The 20,987-nt window shown below is 42.4% G+C and overlaps 1 protein-coding gene and 1 long non-coding RNA gene across 5 annotated transcripts in view; one reads left to right on the forward strand and one right to left on the reverse strand.

The window, feature by feature from the left end:
* Positions 1–1,331: 1,331 nt before the first annotated feature.
* On the reverse strand, positions 1,332–12,562 carry 4930521O17Rik (RIKEN cDNA 4930521O17 gene). The gene is made up of 3 exons (NR_152797.1): positions 12,547–12,562; positions 10,161–10,357; positions 1,332–1,610 (listed from the first exon to the last, which is right to left on the reverse strand). It is a non-coding gene; the product is annotated as an RIKEN cDNA 4930521O17 gene (long non-coding RNA).
* A 5,857-nt stretch (positions 12,563–18,419) lies between these two features.
* The window catches only part of Rtkn2 (rhotekin 2), a 78,864-nt gene continuing 76,296 nt past the window's right edge, over positions 18,420–20,987 (forward strand). For 2 of the 4 annotated variants that reach the window (XR_003948599.1, XR_003948600.1), the window contains exon 1: positions 18,420–18,666. Coding sequence is in view for 2 of the 4 variants with exons in the window: in NM_001359318.1 (NP_001346247.1) it covers positions 18,628–18,666 (39 nt within the window). In the remaining 2 variants the exon portion in view is untranslated. The remainder of the gene's footprint in view (positions 18,667–20,987) is intronic. The other 2 variants (NM_001359318.1, NM_001359319.1) reach the window with 1 other exon arrangement.

A 20,987-nucleotide genomic window follows, 5' to 3' on the forward strand; every position in this document is an offset into this window, starting at 1 on the left:
TGGGAGAAATATGACTTTTCAGTAAAGTAAGTGAAAGAGGAATTGGCCCCAATTAAATTAAATTAAATGATAATCTAATTAAATTAAGTGGTAATCTGTACATTAAGAAAGTTACTGCATGGTAGAATAATTCAAAAAACAAATTGTATCCTCCAGGTCAATGACACTGCTTATCTTTGTTCTGCAGTTATTTTTTTGCTTTTCTTCTCCCAATTTTAGCATTTGCTAAATGAAGTGGTAAATTTTACAAAAGCATAAATGTGTCTTTTTTTCCTCCTATAGCAACCAGGGGAGAGGTTTAATCCGTCCTCACAGGCCCAGCATCCTTCACTACAGTGAAGGTTCAAAGGTCCAACTCCTGTTCAAATGTATCCCCCGCTGTAAAATACTAGATAACAAAACTTTCTCTTGTCCTCTGCTGAGGAAAAACATCAAAGAATTAGATTCTTAATCTCCCAGATTCTAGCTTAAATTCATGAGAGATTTGTGTGCCTGATAATGACTCAAACAAAACAAAATGAACAAACAAACAAACAGCCAAGGGCCAAAATGATTAAGAAATTAAAGATAGCAATGTCCTCTACTTTATGCTTTCAGTGAAACATTTTGAAAATTAGTTTCCTCTAACCAACAGTGCAGTAATGAAGGGATGTTTGTACTATGAAGTCAAAGTATGATTAATTTTAGAATACATCCATATTAAAAATGTCTTAGAACTAATAAAATTACCCCCAGAACTATCGGGTTAGTGTGCAGTAATTAAAGAGAAAATGAACATGTAAAATCTACAGGATAAAATCGTGATATATAACAGCCATAAGAATTAACAACTTGCAAGAGAATAGCTAATTTCTTTAAAGAGTTTCAGTTTATTAGAAAATGGGAGCACGAAACAACTTGGTTCATTTCCTATTGACCCATTTTAGGAAAAAGCAAATTGGTTATTAGAAAGTTAAAAGAGAAGCAGGAGAAATAATCTATCTTAATTGATCATTAATTAATGCCTACCAGTTTTTCTAACTAGATATTTGCAATAAATTATTAATATTGAAATGGCTCCAACAGTTTTACCAAGTGTTTGACATAAGTTATCTTAATGGTACATGAAAGCCTTCTTGTTACCCGTCTAAAATGAATAACTTTATCCTTACAAGCATAAATATCATGACCATAACAACAGATTCAGACACGTTTCCTCATTTTTTAAAAACAAATTACTCTGGTATCAGACATTGCTCATAGTACAATGAAACCTTTTCGTATTAATCTTGTTAGCGTAAAGGCTGCAGTGTAGCCCCAGGAAGAAATAAAGGGTCTCAGAAACATTTAGTTCAAGATGTAGGATTTCACCAAGTTTATAGGAGAATGGGGTTGTGAGGTAGGGGTTGAAAGGCTTTTTATTATACTTTACATCTGAAAAATTAAAGTCTTGTAATCGAGCACATGAAAGGCTGTCTAGTTATTCTTCCAACAATGCCCCTTTCTATTCAAAGCTGAAGATGAATTCAACCGCGCTGAGTCTGCCTGGGCTTTGAAGAAACAGATGCGACTATTGTTCAAGATCTGCCTTGAAAGTGAAAGCTTTGCTCGGCTCCCGAAAATTGTTGCCACTGTCAGGAAGGGGAAAAAAAAATATTGTGTCAGCGGACGAGTGAATACATTCATTCTATGATAGGAGATGCTGAACCATACCATAGTCACAGACAGCATCTCCTATGCGTATCCTGACCTGCGATATCCAGCTGATCAAAGAATGCCATCTAAACTCACAGGTATGCAAGACAGAAGTCAAGCAATATAGCAGATGCTACACAAGCAACATCCTTCCCTTCTCTCTCGTTTCTTCTTATTTAACTCTCTGTGACCTCCAACAACAGCTGGAAAGAGATACCACAGTAAAGCTCACCCCCACCCCACCCCACCCCCATTACCCATATACCTGAGAGGACAGAAGGCAATGGTCTTAGGGAGGTGAAGCACACCGGGGAAGCCACTACCTAACAATCCATGCCCACTAGTTGATCTGCCATCCAAAGGGTCACATCCAGAACACATCCTGAGATGTTCCCTTGAGATATAGTGATGCCATTTGAAGATACCACATCACTACTTCCAATAGATAACAAAGCTACCAATTTATCATATTTATAAAGATCATTAGGATAAAATAATGTGTCCCAGGAGCATACAAATACACATACACACACACTAAATGTGGAAAAAAAATCCTTTCAAAAATTTACCTTGAACCAAGAATCCTGTTAAACAAAGGCCAACCAAGCTCACTTCAACAAAGATACTGGACTTTGGGGAAGAAAATCTTTTATCAAAGAGATCTCTTGATCTTTTTCTTATAATGTTTATTTAGCATTTGGGGGGTATGGCACATTTGTAGACGCATGTTTGTCTCGGCACTTTCAAATGTGTATCAGGGTTATGATTATCATGGAAGGTCACCATTAGGAAGTGTCCCGCAGAGCTTGCTGGTGGTGAGGGAGCTCTGGCAATTTCCACAACAGCAAATGAGACTCTAATACTGAGATATTGTTGGCACATGAAGCAATAAAAGGCCATATCTGATGACCATGTTCTCCAGCTTGCAGAAACATCCATTCCAAAGGTCAGAATCAGGACTACAGGTGACGAAAAGTCCCATGCTGATATTAGATGCTCTTTCGCTTTTGGGATACTTATTTCGACTGGAAATTTTCTTTTGGTGAATGTTATAAGAAACAAGTGGTCACCTTCCTGTATGTAGAGAGAGCTTGAAGAAATGAAATTGCCATGTATGAGATGGAGTAAATTGGTAGGAAGGAATTAGAAAAGTGAGCTGCTGAGAGACAAGTTTTCATTTAGCGGTATAACATCGCTTCAACTGCTAACGGAGCCATAACTGCAGAGTGAAGCTTACTCACAGCTCAGTCAGTAGCTCCAAGAGGAGATAAAGCTATGTTTTTCCTACTCTCAGTTGTGTGTTCTGAGCCCCCAACCCTATTCCCTCCCGTGGTGGATGAGCGAGCGAATCCAGCTTTCTGGGTATCGAAGTGGCAAGAACCATTTTGCAATTCAAAAGATTCGGATCCCTTTGAGGCAGTGATTTTGAAAGTGTGGCTCTCTTTTTAAGTCCATTGACCATCGCGACAATAGGCATTAGGCATGACTAGCTGCTGAGTGCATCTGTCACACTGACCCACTAAGAAGGGGAAATTTGTGCTGGTGGAAGGGATTTTGCAACCTGGAAAATTCTTTTTATCTTTCTGTTTAAAACAATACTAATTATTCTATCACGGTGTTTAATATGTAATATTAAACTGTACTGCTATATAAAAAAAGTACAACTTTAAGAAATTTAAAAATAAATACAGACTCTAAGTTTGAGAGAAAATTACTTAATAGTCATTTGAACACAACTGGCCAGTGAAGTTTATATAGAGCTCAAACCATATTTTGAATCTTTTACACTTCTGAATGCGAACTAGGAAGGACGGAGATGGGTGATCTATTCCACGTGTTTAATAACAGGGGGTGCACTGGGTCTGGTGTGTAATTACTCATCACCCACTGTTAGCCTTACTGTGGTACCTATCAACACAGCAAGTACTTCCTACCATTACTATGGGGCCCTGCCGGACCTGTTTGGACATTCATACCACAGCAAATGCAAAGCCCAAACCAACAGTGTCACAAGGCCCAGTGTTCCCTCTCGCTGACAGCTGAAGTAATGGGTTTATGTTCTTTGTCACCAACGCAGAGCCTGCTAACCAGCCTCCCCCATTCTTAAACAAGGTGGTGGCACATTCTCCCAATTTTATATTTACCAGAAAGTACCAGGAAAGGCACCTTTCAGCTTTGCTCTTCTGCTTTGCTCTTTCCAATGAGAAGGTCCCACTGATAGACTGGCTTAAAAAGGCACATGGAGCTGGAAAACAAAGTGCTGTACCAAGATTGTAGCAACTGTGGTCAGAAGCCAGCTCAGTGTTCACTTTGCAGTCGCAATAAAAGCTAATCCTTTTCAACCTTAAAACAAACTTATTTTTCTAAAATCGCCTTCGGTTTTTTTTTTATTTTAATCGGTCAAACGGTTGACTTGTAATAGAAATTCAAAAGCTTTAGGCATCTTCGGAAGAGAGGGGACAGGTGGTCATTGAGATGTTTTGGATGGTAACAGCTCCACTTCATGTGGAGGTTTTCAAGCTTTTCATTCTGCAGTTATCTCACTTAGATCTCCAGTTTGTGTAGCTTCTCTGGTGTTTTCTTCTTGAGGCTGGCTCTAAAACAAAGAGTACATCAGCTCTGTGTTTCAAGTGGCACTCTAGACAAGTATTTGCGCAGGCTTTACATTTCTCAAACACCTGCACCTAGACGGGGCACCCCCAACAAGTCTGGGGAGCAGAAGGGAGAACTCTTAGTTCTACTTTATACATTAATTACCTGGAGCTCAGAGGTGTGAAATGACCCATCAAATGGATATTAGATAGCTGGGCTAACACCATACTGAAACCCTCTCTCCTCCATTGGTTACTTCTGACTATTAGTTTCCATTGTTAATTTGACACAACTAGAGTCCCATGGGAAGTGAGTCTGGGGATTGTGTAGATCAGGATAGCCTGTGGGCATGTCTGGGGGTGTGTGAGGGGGAGGGTGTCTGTCTTGATTACTTCATTGATGCAGGAAGGCTCTGCCTAAAAGTGGAGGGCACCATTCCCCAGTCTTGGGTCCTGAATTATTTAAGTGAAGACGCAAGCTGAGCAGTAAGTACCCATGCATTTGTTTCTCTGCTCTTCCCCTGGGATGTGACTTGGCTAGCTGCCTTGGATGCTAAAATGAACCCTTTCTCCTGTAAGTTGCTTTTTGTCAAAGTATTTGCTCACAGAAACAAACCTCGCATCCCCTGAGATGAAGCAGGTCATGTTGTAACATTAAAAGCCCTCAGACCCAGGAGCTCAAAACAAAGAATGTGTCCCCATATGTGCAGCTCAAGATAACTCTTGAGTTCTCCCATTCTGAAACCTGGGATAGCACACTGATTCACATTCTGGACACTTGCCTGTCATTGGGACAAAGACAAAGGAAAACTGCAACAAAGAGTTACACAGCCCTCCCTGCTCTTCCAGCTGTTTCCTCGGCCTCTTCTGTGCACGGTTCATCAGCAAAAATCTCACGGGACATCTGCGTCCAAAAAGGGAACCCTCTGAGGAAGCAGAACAAACTGGAATCCTTTTTAAATGTTGCTACTTATAAAACAGACAGGAAATGCTCACTGTACTCTAGCTCCTATGGGCTGTTGCAAACTGCAGGAGCAAACCCGGTTCTGTGGAGGGAGAATCGGAAGCTCACATTCAGGATCTTGAGTGACATGCCGTAGCTCCTACCTTGTAAGGATTTGTGCTTCCTGTCTACATGTGTTCTGAACTCAAAACCTATGAGCTAAGCAAGAAAAACCATCTGCCCACGAGTCCAGTACGCAATGGAGATGTGTTTATGGATCAGCTTAGGCTCTGTTCCCTTCTAGAAAGGAGAAATCTGGGCTGGAGCTGTGAACTCTCATAGAGTAAATGTTTCAGAGGTCTTCTGTCCCCAGTGGGGAGAGGAATTTTCCTTGAAAGGGGACTCTGTAGTCCATCATTCTTCATAATTCTCAATTCTACCATCTGGAAAAGGCTTCCTTTCTGTTTTGCCCCAAATGGATATGTGTTCTTCTGTGTGTGTGTGTGTATGTGTGTGTGTGTGTGTGTGTGTGTGTGTGTGAGAGAGAGAGAGAGAGAGAGAGTGTGTATGTGTGTGTGTGTGTGTGTATGAAAAAGGGAGAGAGACAGTGTTTGTGTGAGTGTGTGTGTGTGTGTATGAAAAAGGGAGAGAGACAGTGTTTGTGCGAGTGTGTGTGTGTGTGAGTGTGTGTGTGTGTGTGTGTGTGTGTGTATGAAAAAGGGAGAGAGACAGTGTTTGTGTGAGTGTGTGTGTGTGTGTGTGTGTGTGTGTGTGTATTTTGACATGAGCACAGAATGTTAAGAATTCAAGACCAATCAGCCACTTGACATGGTTGCCGGGAACAGGACTCTAATTCTCTGCAAGAACAGCACATACTCTTAACACTAAACTGTCTCTCCTGGCCACATGCTTGACATTTTTATATCAAGCTAAACATCTTAGCCAACTGTCCACTGGCACAGAGAGCCTTGTGGCTTCCAGTAAAAGTGTATCAGAACACACAATCAATAGTCAACATACAAACAAACAAACAAAAACAAAGGAACAATCATCGTACGTAAATGCCAGTGGAAGTAACGTCAGATTAACGTCCTTAATAACTACAGATACCAGGATGACAGGCACAGAACATTCATGAAGAGATTTACATAAATAAAATATATATTTATTTAATGTATTTATTATATTATTATACATTATATAATAAATAATACAATATATAAACTAAAAATACTATATACATACATATAAAGTCAGAAATTAGTCATCAAAATGACTTAGCGATTTCAAAATGGTTAGTGAAGGCTGGGTGTGGTGGTACAAGCCTGAAATCCCAATACTCAGGAGTTTGAGGCAGGACGATGGAGAGTTCCAAGCCAGCCTGGGCTACATTAACAAGAGCGTTCTCACCGCTCTCCTAAAAACTATCTAGGAAGGTTTTAAGAAGCAACAAAAATTATTTTGCTATACATATATAGTTCAACTTCTGATATAAACTCAATAGTTTTAAGAGGGAATTAGACCCAGATAAAGATAAGTTTAAGCCTTTTTGGAAAACCTGAACACTTTATAAAAACATATCTTCAACGTGTGTGTGTGTGTGTGTGTGTGTGTGTGTGTGTGTGTGTGTGTGTGTGTGTGTTGGGGCCAGCAAGAAACCTCAGCAAGAAAAGATGTTGCTCTGGAAACCCAATGGCTTGAGATCTATCCCCAGAAACCATTTCTTTAAATATTGGTTTGCACTGGGACACACTTGTCATCCCAGCACTCCCGCAGTGAGATAGAAGGCAGAAATGAGAATTACCCAGGAACTCTCTGGTCAGCTAGCCTGGAGAGCCAAGCACAGCAAAGACAAGAGAAATCTTCCATCTAAAACAAGCTGGAGGCAAAGAACTCCTGAAAAGCTGTCCTGTCTTTCTCACAAGGACACTGAGATACACACTCACCTGCACACACATACACAGTAATAATAATAAAAATATTAATAAAATGAAATGAAATGAAAAAGAAATATTCACTAACCTAAATGTATAATTTCCCTCTAAATTCAGTCCACTTCTAAGATAAATTCCAATGAGTTTCTTTTTTATCAAATTCATGTGTGTGTGGCGGGGACAGTGGGGAGGACATGTTTGCTTCAGCAGAGGTCTGAGAACACCCTATGGGTGTCAGCTCTCTGCTTCCATCATGTGGGTCCCCTGGGTCAAACTCCAGCCACTGGGGGTGGGGGGAAGTCCCCTAGCCCCCTGAGCCATTTCATTGGTTCTCTAGTTGGTGTCTATTTTGTTCCTTCTAAAACTGAGGAGTTGGGTCAAAATCTTATATAAAAGAGCCTGGGACCCAAAATAGCTAATGCACTCTGGAAGGGAAAAGGGTGGTGTGTCTATAGAGAGAGTATTTCTACAGCCAAATGAGCGAGAGAGGAATTTATCCTTTGCCGGATTCACAATAGCAATTTGACTTAAGATAATGTTGCATGGTACTGGTATAGTGACAGAGAAGTAGACCAATGGAACAGAATTGAAGACCCAGAGATGAACCCACACACCTATGGTCACTTGATCTTTTACAAGGGAGCTAAAACCATCCAGTGGAAAAAAGACAGCATTTTCAACAAATGGTGCTGGCACAACTGGCTGTTATCATGTAGAAGAGTTCGAATTGATCCATTTCTATCTCCTTGTACTAAGGTCAAATCTAAGTGGATTAAGGAACTCCACATAAAACCAGAAACACTGAAACTTATAGAGGAGAAAGTAGGGAAAAGCCTCGAAGATATGGGTACAGGGGAAAAATTCCTGAATAGAACAGCAATGGCTTGTGCTGTAAGATCGAGAATCGATAAATAGGACCTCATAAAATTGCATTGCTTCTGCAAGGCAAAAGACACCGTCAATAAGACAAAAAGACCACCAACAGATTGGGAAAGGATCTTCACCTATCCCAAATTGGATAGGGGACTAATATCCAACATATATAAAGAACTCAAGAAAGTGGACTCCATAAAATCAAATAACCCCATTAAAAATGGGGCTCAGAACTGAACAAAGAGTTCTCACCTGAGGAATACCGAATGGTAGAGAAGCACCTGAAAAAATGTTCAGCATCCTTAATCATCAGGGAAATGCAATTCAAAACAACCCTGAGATTCCACCTCACACCAGTCAGAATGACTAAGATGAAAAATTCAAGTGAGAGCAGGTGCTGGCAAGGATGTGGAGAAAGAGGAACACTCCTCCATTGTTGGTGGGATTGCAAGCTTGTACAACCACTCTGGAAATCAGTCTGGCGGTTCCTCAGAAAATTGGACATAGTATTACCGGAGGATCCCGCAATACCTCTCCTGGGCATATATCCAGAAGATGTCCCAACAGGTAAGAAGGACACATGCTCCACTATGTTCATAACAGCCTTATTTATAATAGCCAGAAGCTGGAAAGAACCCAGATGCCCCTCAACAGAGGAATGGATACAGAAAATGTGGTACATTTACACAATGGAGTACTACTCAGCTATTAAAAAGAGTGAATTTATGAAATTTCTAGGCAAATGGATGGGCCTGGAGGGCATCATCCTGAGTGAGGTAACCCAATCACAAAGGAACTCACACAATATGTACTCACTGATAAGTGGATATTAGCCCAGAAACTTAGGATACCCAAGATATAAGATACAATTTGCTAAACGCATGAAACTCAAGAAGAACGAAGACCAAAGTGTGGACACTTTGCCCCTTCTTAGAATTGGGAACAAAACACCCATGGAAGGAGTTACAGAGACAAAGTTTGGAGCTGTGACGAAAGGATGGACCATCTAGTGATTGCCATATCCAGGGATCCGTCCCATAATCAGCTTCCAAACGCTGACACCATTGCATACACTAGCAAGATTTTGCTGAAAGGACCCAGATATAGCTGTCTCTTGTGAGACTATGCCGGGGCCTAGCAAACACAGAAGTGGATGCTCACAGTCAGCTAATGAATGGATCACAGGGCCCCCAATGGAGGAGCTAGAGAAAGTACCCAAGGAGCTAAAGGGAACTGCAACCCTATAGGTGGAACAACAATATGAACTAACCAATATCCCGGAGCTCGTGACTCTAGCTGCATATGTATCAAAAGATGGCCTAGTCAGCCATCACTGAAAAGAGAGGTCCATTGGACTTGCAAACTTTATATGCCCCAGTACAGGGGAACGCCAGGGCCAAAAAGGGGGAGTGGGTGGGTAGGGGAGTGGGGGGTGGGTATGGGGGACTTTTGGGATAGCATTGGGAAATGTAAATGAGGAAAATACCTAATTAAAAAAAAAGATAATGTTACCCAGACAAGGTAACTGATGTCCTGGAAACTAGAAGCTGCTGGGAGATGCTATGAGGCGCAGGATGGGGGAAGAATTTGAGGTATTAGGTTTGGTTCCATAGCAGGGTTCCTTCTGCTACCCATGAATGAATCCAGCTGTAGTGGGAGGCTGTGATGTACTGAAATCAGCAGTTTTCCCAAGATTATATGCAAATATTAATGCAATATTTTAAATCCTTTGATCCTTATTGACTTTTGGGTGTCAACCATGTATTAAACATAAACTTACAGTCACAAAGAACACAGTCCCTGGAACAGGAATAGGTAATTCCTATTAAAATCATAAGCATTGTTTGTAGTAAGTGCAGTTAATGAAAGAGATATTATCATTCATTAAAAAAAATTAAAACTTTATCCTCTGCATCCAATGTTTTACATGTTTCTTTCCTTCTGAAATATGTCTTACTCAGGTAAACCTCAAAATGTACGCCAATGTAAAATACTTTATGCACGAGGTTTTTAATTGCTCAGCATGATGTATTTCCTTGCAATATATTCATGTAAATTGAAAATTTCCACACCATGTTACTTTACCGAGTGGATAAACCCCTTCTCTCCTGATTCTTTATGTCTCACTGAGTAAATACCACTTACACTCCAATGCAGCAGGGTTCCACCTCCGTCCCACATCTGGTTTTCATTTTATAAGCATTAAACTCCCGGTTCGCTGCTTATAGCAACATCAACACGGATGACCTTAATTGTCCTTTTGGTCCAGATGTCTTTTCATGGCCTGGAGCAATGCAGCTCTGTCTTCCTTTTGTTGGATGGGAAAAGGTGATCCTGAAATCCTGAGATTAACACAAGGAAGTAGAAAGTCACTTTTAGGAGAGGGGGTGTAAGCTGAGGAACTTGATTATGAGTCCCTTAGAGCTGCTCAGGTCACCCAGGAGCGAGCACTGATCCGAGGCAAACTCTGCTAATTCATCTCACTGACTTGTGCTCTCCATGGGAGAGCAACCTGGTTAGGAGGCCCCCCGATTTCCTCAGGAGAGTGTGTAAGGGTAGGTCGGTCGCATTCGCAGGGACACCTTCTGTATGTCTTAACAGTTTCCTCACTCATAGACAACACATCCTCTCATGAACGCCTCTGGGCAGCTGCTGGCCCAGGATTCCCAAGCTGCGGTCCACACAGCCAGCTGTTCAGAACCAAGCATTACAGCGTGGTGCCCAGGCTTTCAAATTAGAGAAGGGAGTGTTAGACATGGATTAACGTCAGATCAAGTTTTGGTAGCCCCAAAACTGTATCATTATTTGACTAAGTAAACACTTTTGCAAAAGCCACATGTTATTCCCAACTTCTGCAGGGATGTTTCCTGAGTCAGGATAGGAGAGTGGGGAAGTGATGGGGAGGATGGAGATGATGGAGATGATGGAGATGATGGAGATGGAAGGCTGGGAAGGAAATCTCCTCTCAGGGTCTGTGAGGCCTTGGACCAGTAAAGGGGCAGGGATTCTGTGCAATCAACATCTTCCATGGTTATCATTAACAGAAATCATAAATAAAATATAGAAATAATATTCAGTTCACATATTGACATTTGATGTTAACGTTACAATGGTCCAGACTTACGGCTTTAATGTGTATGACCTTGGATAACAATTAACTGGATTCTTTCCCAATGCGGCCTTTCCGATCTCAGACAAAAATTTTAACTTTATTTACTGTTCATACATCCTACCCTCCTGCATCCTGTGGGTGAGATTTCTACCTTATCCAGTGTGCTTCTACAAACGTAGTTTTTGCCTATGGAGTAAGACTCCTTTGGAGGTCAGCTGACTCTTTTACAGGGGTCACCTAAGACCCAGACACTTACATTAAGATTCATAACAGTGGCAAAATTACAATTATGAAGTAGCAACAAAAGTAATTTTATGGTTGGGGGAGGAGCCGCCACAATGTAAAGACCTGTATTAGGGTCGCAACATTAGGAAGGTTGAGAACCGCTGTTTTACCAAGTGTCCCTTGGTTAGTAATCTCATTTAGGCTCTCAGCAACACCTAAAAGATGGTAACTAAGGGTCTGGTGAGACAGTTCAGCAGGTGAAGGCTCTTCTCCTGCAAGTCTGGGGTTTCATCCCTGGAACCCACTAAACAGAGAATCAACTCCACACAGTAACCAACCATACCTGATCAGAACTAAGGCCCACCCATGAGAGGGGACCCATGACACTGATCAGGTGGCAGAGAACCTGAGACTGGATAGACCAGGGAGCTTGGGGGAAAGGAATGTAGCAATAAAGTGACTTCCAACGACATTTGACTATACTCAGATCAATACCTCACTCAGCGCCCCCTCAGAAATGCTTTCTCCTGCTGCAAGTGGGCAATGTGCAGAGAGTGAGAGACCTTGAACCATTTAACCTTAAAAGGGATGTGACCATCAAGTCCCTGCCCTCAAGGCTCAGGGAACGTTGCAGAAGAGGAGTCAGAGAGATTTTAAGAGCCAGAGGGGATGGAGGACATTGGAGAAAAAAGGGCCTTCTAGACAGAACAGGGCTGACACACATATGAACTCACAGAGACTGTGATGTTACTAGCTGCCCAAGTACCTGCCTTGACCTAACCAAAACAATGGACTGTAACTAGGAACTATAAACCGAATTAATCCTTTTCTTCCCAGAGTTGTTCTTTTGTTAGCGTATTTGATACTGTTTGGGAAAGTTCTGTGTTATGGTAAATATTTAATATTAAATGGGGGTTTCTACCCAGTCTTAGATCATTCAATTCTCAGATAAAAGACACACAACCTTTATATTTATAATAAGCCTTTAAAGCGCTATTGCTGGGTAGGCATTTACCCTCTAAGCTATTATGTCTACTTCCCTATCAATAACCCTGAGTTATAACTTGCTGTGGTCCACCTGGGCTGCTCTTACGCTAATTGGTCTGCCCTCATGGCCGTGTTTTCATGATTTACTTATCCCATGGCGTCTTCTCCTCTCTCCACCTTCCTTCTCTTCTCCTTTTCTGGTCCTACCTCTGACCCCAAGCCCAGTAACTGAAGCCCCGCCCACTTCTCTTCCGCCCAGCTATAGGCTATCGGCATCTTTATTCAACCAATAGCCTTAAATTAAGGAGCTAGGGCACATGGCATCACTTGGTGGGTGTGCGAGAGGATTTCTTTGTCCCTAGGGGGCAACCAGATCTTGGGGGACTGTATTTCGCATTACAATACATAGCAACAGACCAAACCTGAACAGCTCTGGAACCTTTGGGAGATGAGGCCTTGAGGGAGGAATCTATTATTGGGGGGGGGGGGAGGGGGGAAAGGGTGAGCTTGAGTCTATAATTTTATCCCACATCTAGTTCACTCTGTCTGCTTCCTGTTGTTTGAAGAAGTTATCCCTCAGCTTCCTGCTCCAGCCCCCTGCTGCCGTGCAATGTCCCATCATTATGGACTCTCCTTTCTAAATGCCTCTGTAAGTCATCTCTGTCATGGTTTTATCACAGCAGTGGAAAAACAACCAAAGGCACCGAGGTTACAGGCCCATGACCCATGTCCTCCAACAAGCCCCTCCCTCCTCCCCCCTAAGGTTTTCACTTTAACCAATGAAAGGGCACAGGGATGACGCTAGAACACTCTTGGTCCAAATACCTTCTCAAAGCCCTCTCTCTGAACACTGCCGCAATGGGGACCCAGTCTTCATTATCTGAGCCTTTTTTCTCCCTTGTTTTTATTGGTTATTTTATTTATTTACATTTCAAATGTTGTCCCCTTCCTGATTTACCCTCCACAAAGCCTCTATCCCCCATCCCCGCTTCTACGAGGGTGCTCTCCCACCCACCCACCCACTCCCGCCTCACCGTCCTAGCATCCCCCTATGCTGGAGCATCAAGCCTCCCCAGGACCAAGGGCCCTCCCTTCCCGTTGATGCCAGAGACCACCATCCTCTGCTGAATATGTATCTGGGGCCATGGATCCTTTGAGGAACACTTCAGACACACACCATCACACCCATTCTCCTCTGTGTTCAATGTAAACTTGTATCACATAGGTTTCAATGAGCAATATGGCTTCAATCCTATTGTGACTGAAACTCAACAACAAAAAGTCATATCCAGTACAGCCTTCTGAAATTAGCTTCCTTCATCCAGTGAAACACCCACTTGCCCAGAAAACACACGGTTATGGTGTGTTCCTTTTTAAAGATGGACGCAGTCTGGGTAGAGTGCTATAATTTATTCGCATTCCTGAAATGAACACTTGGGTTATTTCAGTATTTTTTTTTCTGCCACAAGCACAATGTTGCCAGCACAGATTTACAAGTATTTTTTAAAAGCAAAGGATAAATACCTATACCTGGGAGTGGGATTTATATAGAGACGCACATATATGTGTATACACATACATTATCAACTTCATATTTCCACTTTCTACCCAAAGTGATTAGGTACATTTCCATCTTCTCTGCTAGTGTGTCGTATCGATCTCCTTCCAAACCTTAGCATTATTGGATTAATATCGATCAACTTACTAACATAAAATCCCAGCCCTCTCAGTCTTCATCTGCAATTTATAGACTAATAATAGCCGTGAACAATATTTATATTTTATTTGCTGTATAGATTTAATGTTACACTCTATGTCTGCCAGACAGTTTTTATGACTCTATTGATTTTTAGCATTAGGGATCAAACCCAGGGTCTTGTGCTTGGTGGGTACTTTGCCACTGAGCTAATGTCTCCAGCCCCTTTCTATTTTATTTTGACTGGCTGGATAAATTGTTCTGGTGGCCTCAAACTTTTAATTCTCCCCCAACCTTCAGAACAACTCAGATGATAGGTGTGTACCAGCCCCACCTCCACCCCCACCCATACACACATATTCTCAATATTGCCAGTGGTAGGCGATGTATCGTGAATATTTCTGTGTGTGTGTGTGTGTGTGTGTGTGTGTGTGTGTGTGTGTGTGTGTGTGTGTGTGTGTGTGTTTCCCATTGCATTCTTAGAGGTTTTTAGGTCTAAAACGGTTGACTTTAGGAACTGGTATGTTCTTCCTCTGTTAGTAATGTGTTTATGTTCAGTGTTGTGTTTATGGGATGAAAAGGTTACAGGGCACTTTCAAAAACCTTATCTCACTATCTCTGTCTCAACTTAAAACAAAAAAAAACAAAAAAAACCAAGCAAACAAAAAAAAACAGGACAGCTATTAGCATTCTTGTTTCACAGGTAAGAAAACTGAGCAGCCTCCCCGGTGTTTAGGGCTAGGTTCCTCAGACTCAGCATCCTATATCCTTTGTAAGATTATATGTTGCTTCAGCTGCTTGTAGATTATGGCTTATTCATTAAAAGAATCTCTCTCTCTCTGTGTGTGTCTCTCTGTCTCTCTATCTCTGTCTCTCTGTCTCCCTTTCTCCTTCTTTTCCTCCCTCCCTCTCCCCTGCCCTTCTCTCTTCCTTCTCCTTCCATTTCTTTCATCTCCTTTCCTCTCTCCCTCTTTCTCCTCCATTTCCTTCTTTCTCTCTCCCCATTTCTCCTTTTTCTTTTGTATATCATACAAAGTACAACTCCTTTACAGAGTTCATTTTAATTCCATAATCTACAAGATGAACTTAAGATGAGTAAAGAAAGCCCCAAAGCAATTTTCATTAAATTAATAAATACTCTTTTTATTTATTCATTTGCTTATTTATTGGGGGTAGGGTGGGCATTCGTATGTAACAACACTTGTGTGAGCAGAGGACAACCTATGGAAGTCAGTTCTGTTCTTCTACCCTGTGGGTGTCAGAGACAGGTCTCTGGTTTTCAGCCTCGGCAGGAAGCCAGTTTACCTGTTAAACTATCTCAGTGGTCCTCCAGGATAATTTTCAAATAGGAGTCCTTTTGAGATTCTTCAGTGACATAAAAACAATATCAAAAGTTGCCTGTTCTGTAATAAACTATGTTTTTTAAAAAAACAAAGGGTCTGGGTGCAGTGTGGCATGTCTTGAATCCCAACACTTGAGGCAGAGGCAGAGGCAGGGGGATGTCTGTAAGTTTCAAGCCAGTGAAAGAAGAATAATCTAGGAAAACAGACTTTCTGACACTTATTGCCTTATTCAGTTGCTTTGTTTCTATCACTATTTAATTATGAATTAATCTCAATATGTTGTAGCTAGTATAAATAATGCCCACATGATAATGGTATTATATAATGATATTATAATAATGATCCTATTATTCAACCTCCAGCTGAAGGAAACCCAAGCATGTGGGTGGCTACCTAACATATCCTTGGAGAGCCTGAGGAGAGTTGAAGGATGCCTCAACTTGGCTCTCAAACACTTAAAAATAATACTTATTGAGGCTGGAGAGATGGCTCAGTGGCTAAGGGAACTGGCTGCTCTTCCAGCCGTCCTAAGTTCAATTCCCAGCAACCACATGGTGGCTCACAACCATCTGTAATGGAATCCGATGCTTCTTCTGGCGTGTATGAAGAGTGACATTGTACTCACATACCTTAAATAAGTAAAAATGAAATAATACTACTTATTATTTTCTTTTAGTTGTAAAATAACTACCTTGCTAGATAAATAAGTTCTCAAATGACTACAACTACTTCTTGTGAACTCTTTAACCAGTTTTATTTTATGTTTGACAGTGTCTCTTGAAACCACAGGAGCCTCACCTCACTTTGTAGGCAAGAATAATTTGTAACTTTTGGTTGTATTGGCCCTACCTCTGGAGCACTTAGATTATTGGCATGTATTGCCACGCCCAGTTGAAGCCAAGCTGGGAGATGAACTCAGGACCTTGTGCAGGCAAGCATCCTGCCACGTGGGGCGCATCCTCAGCTACCACTCTTTAAGCTTCTGGCGTGTTGATGGCTGGTTCTATTTTTATATGCATTGCAGACATCAAAGAGAACTATGTTTGCTGAAACTAGCAGTAACAAAAAAGAAAAAAAAAAAGCTTGAGGATAAATAAGGAAACAGAAATCCTATTCTGAGGTACTTTAATCACCAGCTGGCTTAAGCACTTCCGGGACACATCCCCTGATGACTTAGAAAGAGATAGGCCCACATCATTTCTTCTACAAAGAGAAAGGTCTTTCATAGCAACTATCTATAGTCTATAGGTAAGAACCCACACACATCCTCTTCTAGATTTCTTCCTAGGATTATTAAACCTGCGATACTCAGCCACCAGTATTTCCACATTGGTGATCAATTTGAAACTGGTGTATCATTTTGGTTTTCTCTCTCAGGGTGTTTTAATCTGAGTTTGAATACAGTGTATATTATGTGGTAAACGCTGCATGTCTGAAGATCATCTCTCTGTGTCTATTTCGTCTGTGTGTGTGTGTGTGTGTGTGTGTGTGTGTGTGTGTGTGCATGTTTTTGTTTGTGAGTCAGGTGTAATGCCCAGTTCCTGCAGCTCATGTTTGTAGTGCATAATTGCACCACAAAGCAGCAGCACAAGAGACTTGTGCGCTAGGTCAAAGGGCACTTCATGAGAATGGAATTCAGACCTGGGTTTGGAGGCACCTGTGTGAGTTGAGTGTTGGTAATTTTGAGTTTCTTGTGCTTTTACAACGGTGGGTCATTACAGACTGCAAAAGTAAGAGGAAAAGCACTCCTAACTGGATAGCAGCTTCTAGAATCACCTAGTCCAGAGCCTCTCAACCAGGCACTTATCCATTTGAGAGGAAGGAATATATACATATACATATATATATACACACACACACACATATATGTATGTATACACACATATATAAACATACATGTATATATCATATATATTTATATGCATATAAACATATGTATATATTTATACGTATATGCATATATATTTATACATATATGCGTATATATACATACACACAAATTTTCCCTCCCCCCCTCTGTATTCAGTGTAGGGGGGCGGTATGCCCATGTCCTGGCGCATATGTAGATATTACTTTTGGGAGCTGGTTCTCTCCTTCCACCACTTGGATCCTGGGGATTGGAACTTAGGCGGGGAGGTTTGGCATTAGGTGGGCACCATTCCTTGCTGAGCCATCTCACTGGCACACTCAGTTTCTTTTTAAGAAGTCCATCTTTCAACTGACTGCTTTAACAAGGAGGTCTGTAAGTAAGATGACCATATCATTGAAAGTCCACTTTGGAACAAGTGAGATGTCCCCAAAATAAACAGGGTCATTCTGTTTATAAAAGGAGCCTTGCCCAGGCCTTTAATGAGGGTGGTGTAGGAGAGTTGATTTGGTAGAGTCTTCCCTCAGGAGGAAAATGTCCAAAGCCCTACACATTTCCGGTACAAGATATGTCAAGGGGTAATTTTAAACACTTTACAAGGGTGTGTACATCCTCTAATTAAAAGTCTAAGCTGGATAGTTCAGTGGTGGACCAGTTGCTCACTGTGCTTAAGGCCTCGAGTTCAGCATTTCAGCATCTCCCCTTCCTCTTTCTTAATAAAAGCCTGTGCTAATAACGACCAGGCTTCTGGATAGTGTTGTCTGCTGTCACTTTAGAAGCGAACAAACCCGGGGACAGAAGTACTCGCAAAATGTGTCTGTCTGCCCAGCCTTCAAGAGCATGATCTTTGAGTGCAGCCATGTTTGAGAGACAGATAATGGATCCTTATATCCCTGATTGGTCTGTCGGGTCCGGTCAGTTCATGCCTTTAAACAACTTCGGGCGGGATGCAAGAAGAAGGCGCACTTTAAACCTGACAAGAAAACCACCTGCCAAAGATTTCTATGGCGAGCCTTCTCTAAGGCTCCACCCCGCCCACCAGTTGAGGCCCCGCCCACTAGCCGACAAAACCCAGGCGGGTTCAGGCCCCGCCTGCCACAGACCCCACCCACCCGGACTTGCTCTTCGTATTTAGGCCCCGCCTACCACACAACAGGCCCCGCCCACTCCCCGCCCTCGCTTAAGCCCTGCGGTAGCAGAGGGTCTGTTCAGAGTCTCGGGTCTCCGTGCTGTTTTAAAGACAGAGAGGCTCCTAGTACGCTTGCGCGGCGTCGTGGGCCGGGTTCCCCTGCAGACCAGACTTGGTACGGCCGAGCGGTTGGTGCAATCTGCAGCTGCAGCCCTGGGGCGCGCTTTTCAAATCGGCCGTGCCTTGCACCGAGATGGAGGGGCAGCTGCTGAGGGGTCTCGCCGCGCAGCAGGTGAGCGAGGCAGGGGACTGGAGAGCTGCAGCCTGGGCCGAGACCGAGAGCCGGGCGAGCTCCGCGGCTTGCACGCCTGAAGGGTGCACCGAAGGAGGAGAGCGAGGCCGGGGGCAACAGGAGGACGCCGGGGCCCATCCCACCTGCCGGTCTTCCAAGGCTTGCAGGGGAGGTGATGCTCCGGGAGTCGGTGCTCGAGTTGCTCCCCGGCCCGCGCAGCTGGGCGTGTAATGCAAGGTGCTGCTTGTAGCCGTGTGAGCCAGCATCAAACTGTGGGGCGCCGCGGGGTGAACGCTCAAATGGCATGTTCTTAGCTTTCCAGGAAGGTGTAAGTTTAAACATGGATACATGCACAAATACTAGGAAAAAAGGAGGACGAATCCAGTGTTTGTTTGTTTTTTAGCTATCTAAAATATGTTCAAAATCTTTTACACTTAGTGTAGTCGAGAATATTTCTTGGGAACCCCAGTCAAGTGTTAAAAGTATTCTTCCTGTTCATTATTTTAGTATTTTAATGAAAAGAAACCCCTTATATCCTTGTAGCGACATCTTCATTTTAATTTTAATTTTCACCTCTTACCGGCTCCTGAAGTATAGTAGTTCGAACCATATACTCTTGCCAGATTTGTGGGTCGAGGCGAATACTGCAGGATCATAGAATTTCTTTAGTAGATGCAGTATTGTTAGGAAGTCCTCTGTAATTCTCTGGAATGTTGAGCCAGGCTTTGTTTGAGTTATTGTGCAAACCATATTAGTAGTCACAAGACGTGTTTGCTACAAACATACACAAAACTTTCAACTTTCTTGTGAAATATTTCTTATTTTTGTTATGTATTCTAGGTATCCTATTTGCCTTTGTCAAAGGGTAGCCTTGAACTCCTAAAACTCCTCTTGCCTCCACTTTCCTACTATGGACTTTATAGGGCTGCCACACCGAGCCTGACTTAAGATGGAGTGGAGCTGGGTTCTAACCCAGTGCCTTGTGCATTCTAGACAAGCCCTCAATCAGCAGAGCCACACCCCACGCCTATGTTGATGGTTAACACAGCCTCTATTTCTACTGAACTAAATGGAGATCTGTTAAGTTTCTTTTTTTGTTGTTGTTGTTTTGTTGTTTTGTTTGTTTTCGAGACAGGGTTTCTCTGTGTAGCCCTGGTTGTCCTGGAACTCACTCTGTAGACCAGGCTGGCCTCGAACTCAGAAATCCGCCTGCCTCTGCCTCCCGAGTGCTGGGACCAAAAGTGTGCGCCACCATCACCCAGTATCTGTTGAGTTTCTTATGGGGATTGTGTGAGTGCTGGTGTGGCCATCCAAGTGTGCTATTAGTGCGACAGTGACATTCAAGAATGCTACAGAAGAGAAAAGAGGATAACAGAGCTGAGTGTATGGAAGGGAAATATGTGTGTGTGTGTATGTGTGTGTACATATATATGTATATATGTGTGAGTGTGTATGAATGATGCATATAATTTCAATATATATAGCAAATATATTAAGGCTTATTTATGTAAATATGACAAGATAGTAATTTCTAATCCTAATATCAAAACATAGAATTGGCTTTTGTTTGGGTCTTGAAGATAAGCAACAAAATGTTAATGGGTTTCAACTTCACAGGAATACTGAGTCAGGAGGAGGATTTTATACTTGACTAACAAACACTGTGTTCTTAGTTTATGTGTCCCCCGCCCCCAATTGAAATCTGTGATCTAACAGGGTGAGGTCAGAGGTTTAGTTGTTAGCCCTCGGCTTCAACCTCAGTGGTGTCTCGACTCCTCACGCGCTGCATATTGGTTCTGGAGTGAGGTTGGGGTCAAATCCCATTCTGCTATGTAATTCTCAGTGACCGACGGGTGGTTCTGAGTCTAGTTTCCATGGCTGCAGAACAGTTGATGTGCCTGTCTTGGATAGTTGTCAGGAGCACAGGCATGAGAGATGACTGGTTTTTTTTTTTTTTTTTTTTTTTTTTTTTTTTTTTTTTTTGGTTTTTCCAGACTGGCTGTCCTGGAACTCACTTTGTAGACCAGGCTGGCCTCGAACTCAGAAATCCGCCTGCCTCTGCCTCCCGAGAGCTGGGATTAAAGGCGTGCGCCACCATGCCCGGCGACTGTTTTTATTACATCCCTTTGCCTACTCCTCTGAGCACCTAACCCTAATTGGTCTTCCTGGTAAAGTCTAGGCTCCTATGAAAAAAAGTGCAAGTGGAAGTGCAGTTTGAGAAGAAACAATTCGTCCTTGTAAAGTGCTCTCAGGACACGAATTACGTTTCTCTGCACTTCAGTTTCCTAGAATGGTTAGTGTTAATTTTTTTTTTCTTCAGT

The sequence above is a fragment of the Mus musculus genome, chromosome 10 (genome assembly GCF_000001635.26).
Source record: "Mus musculus strain C57BL/6J chromosome 10, GRCm38.p6 C57BL/6J".
Classification (NCBI taxonomy): Eukaryota; Metazoa; Chordata; class Mammalia; order Rodentia; family Muridae; genus Mus; species Mus musculus.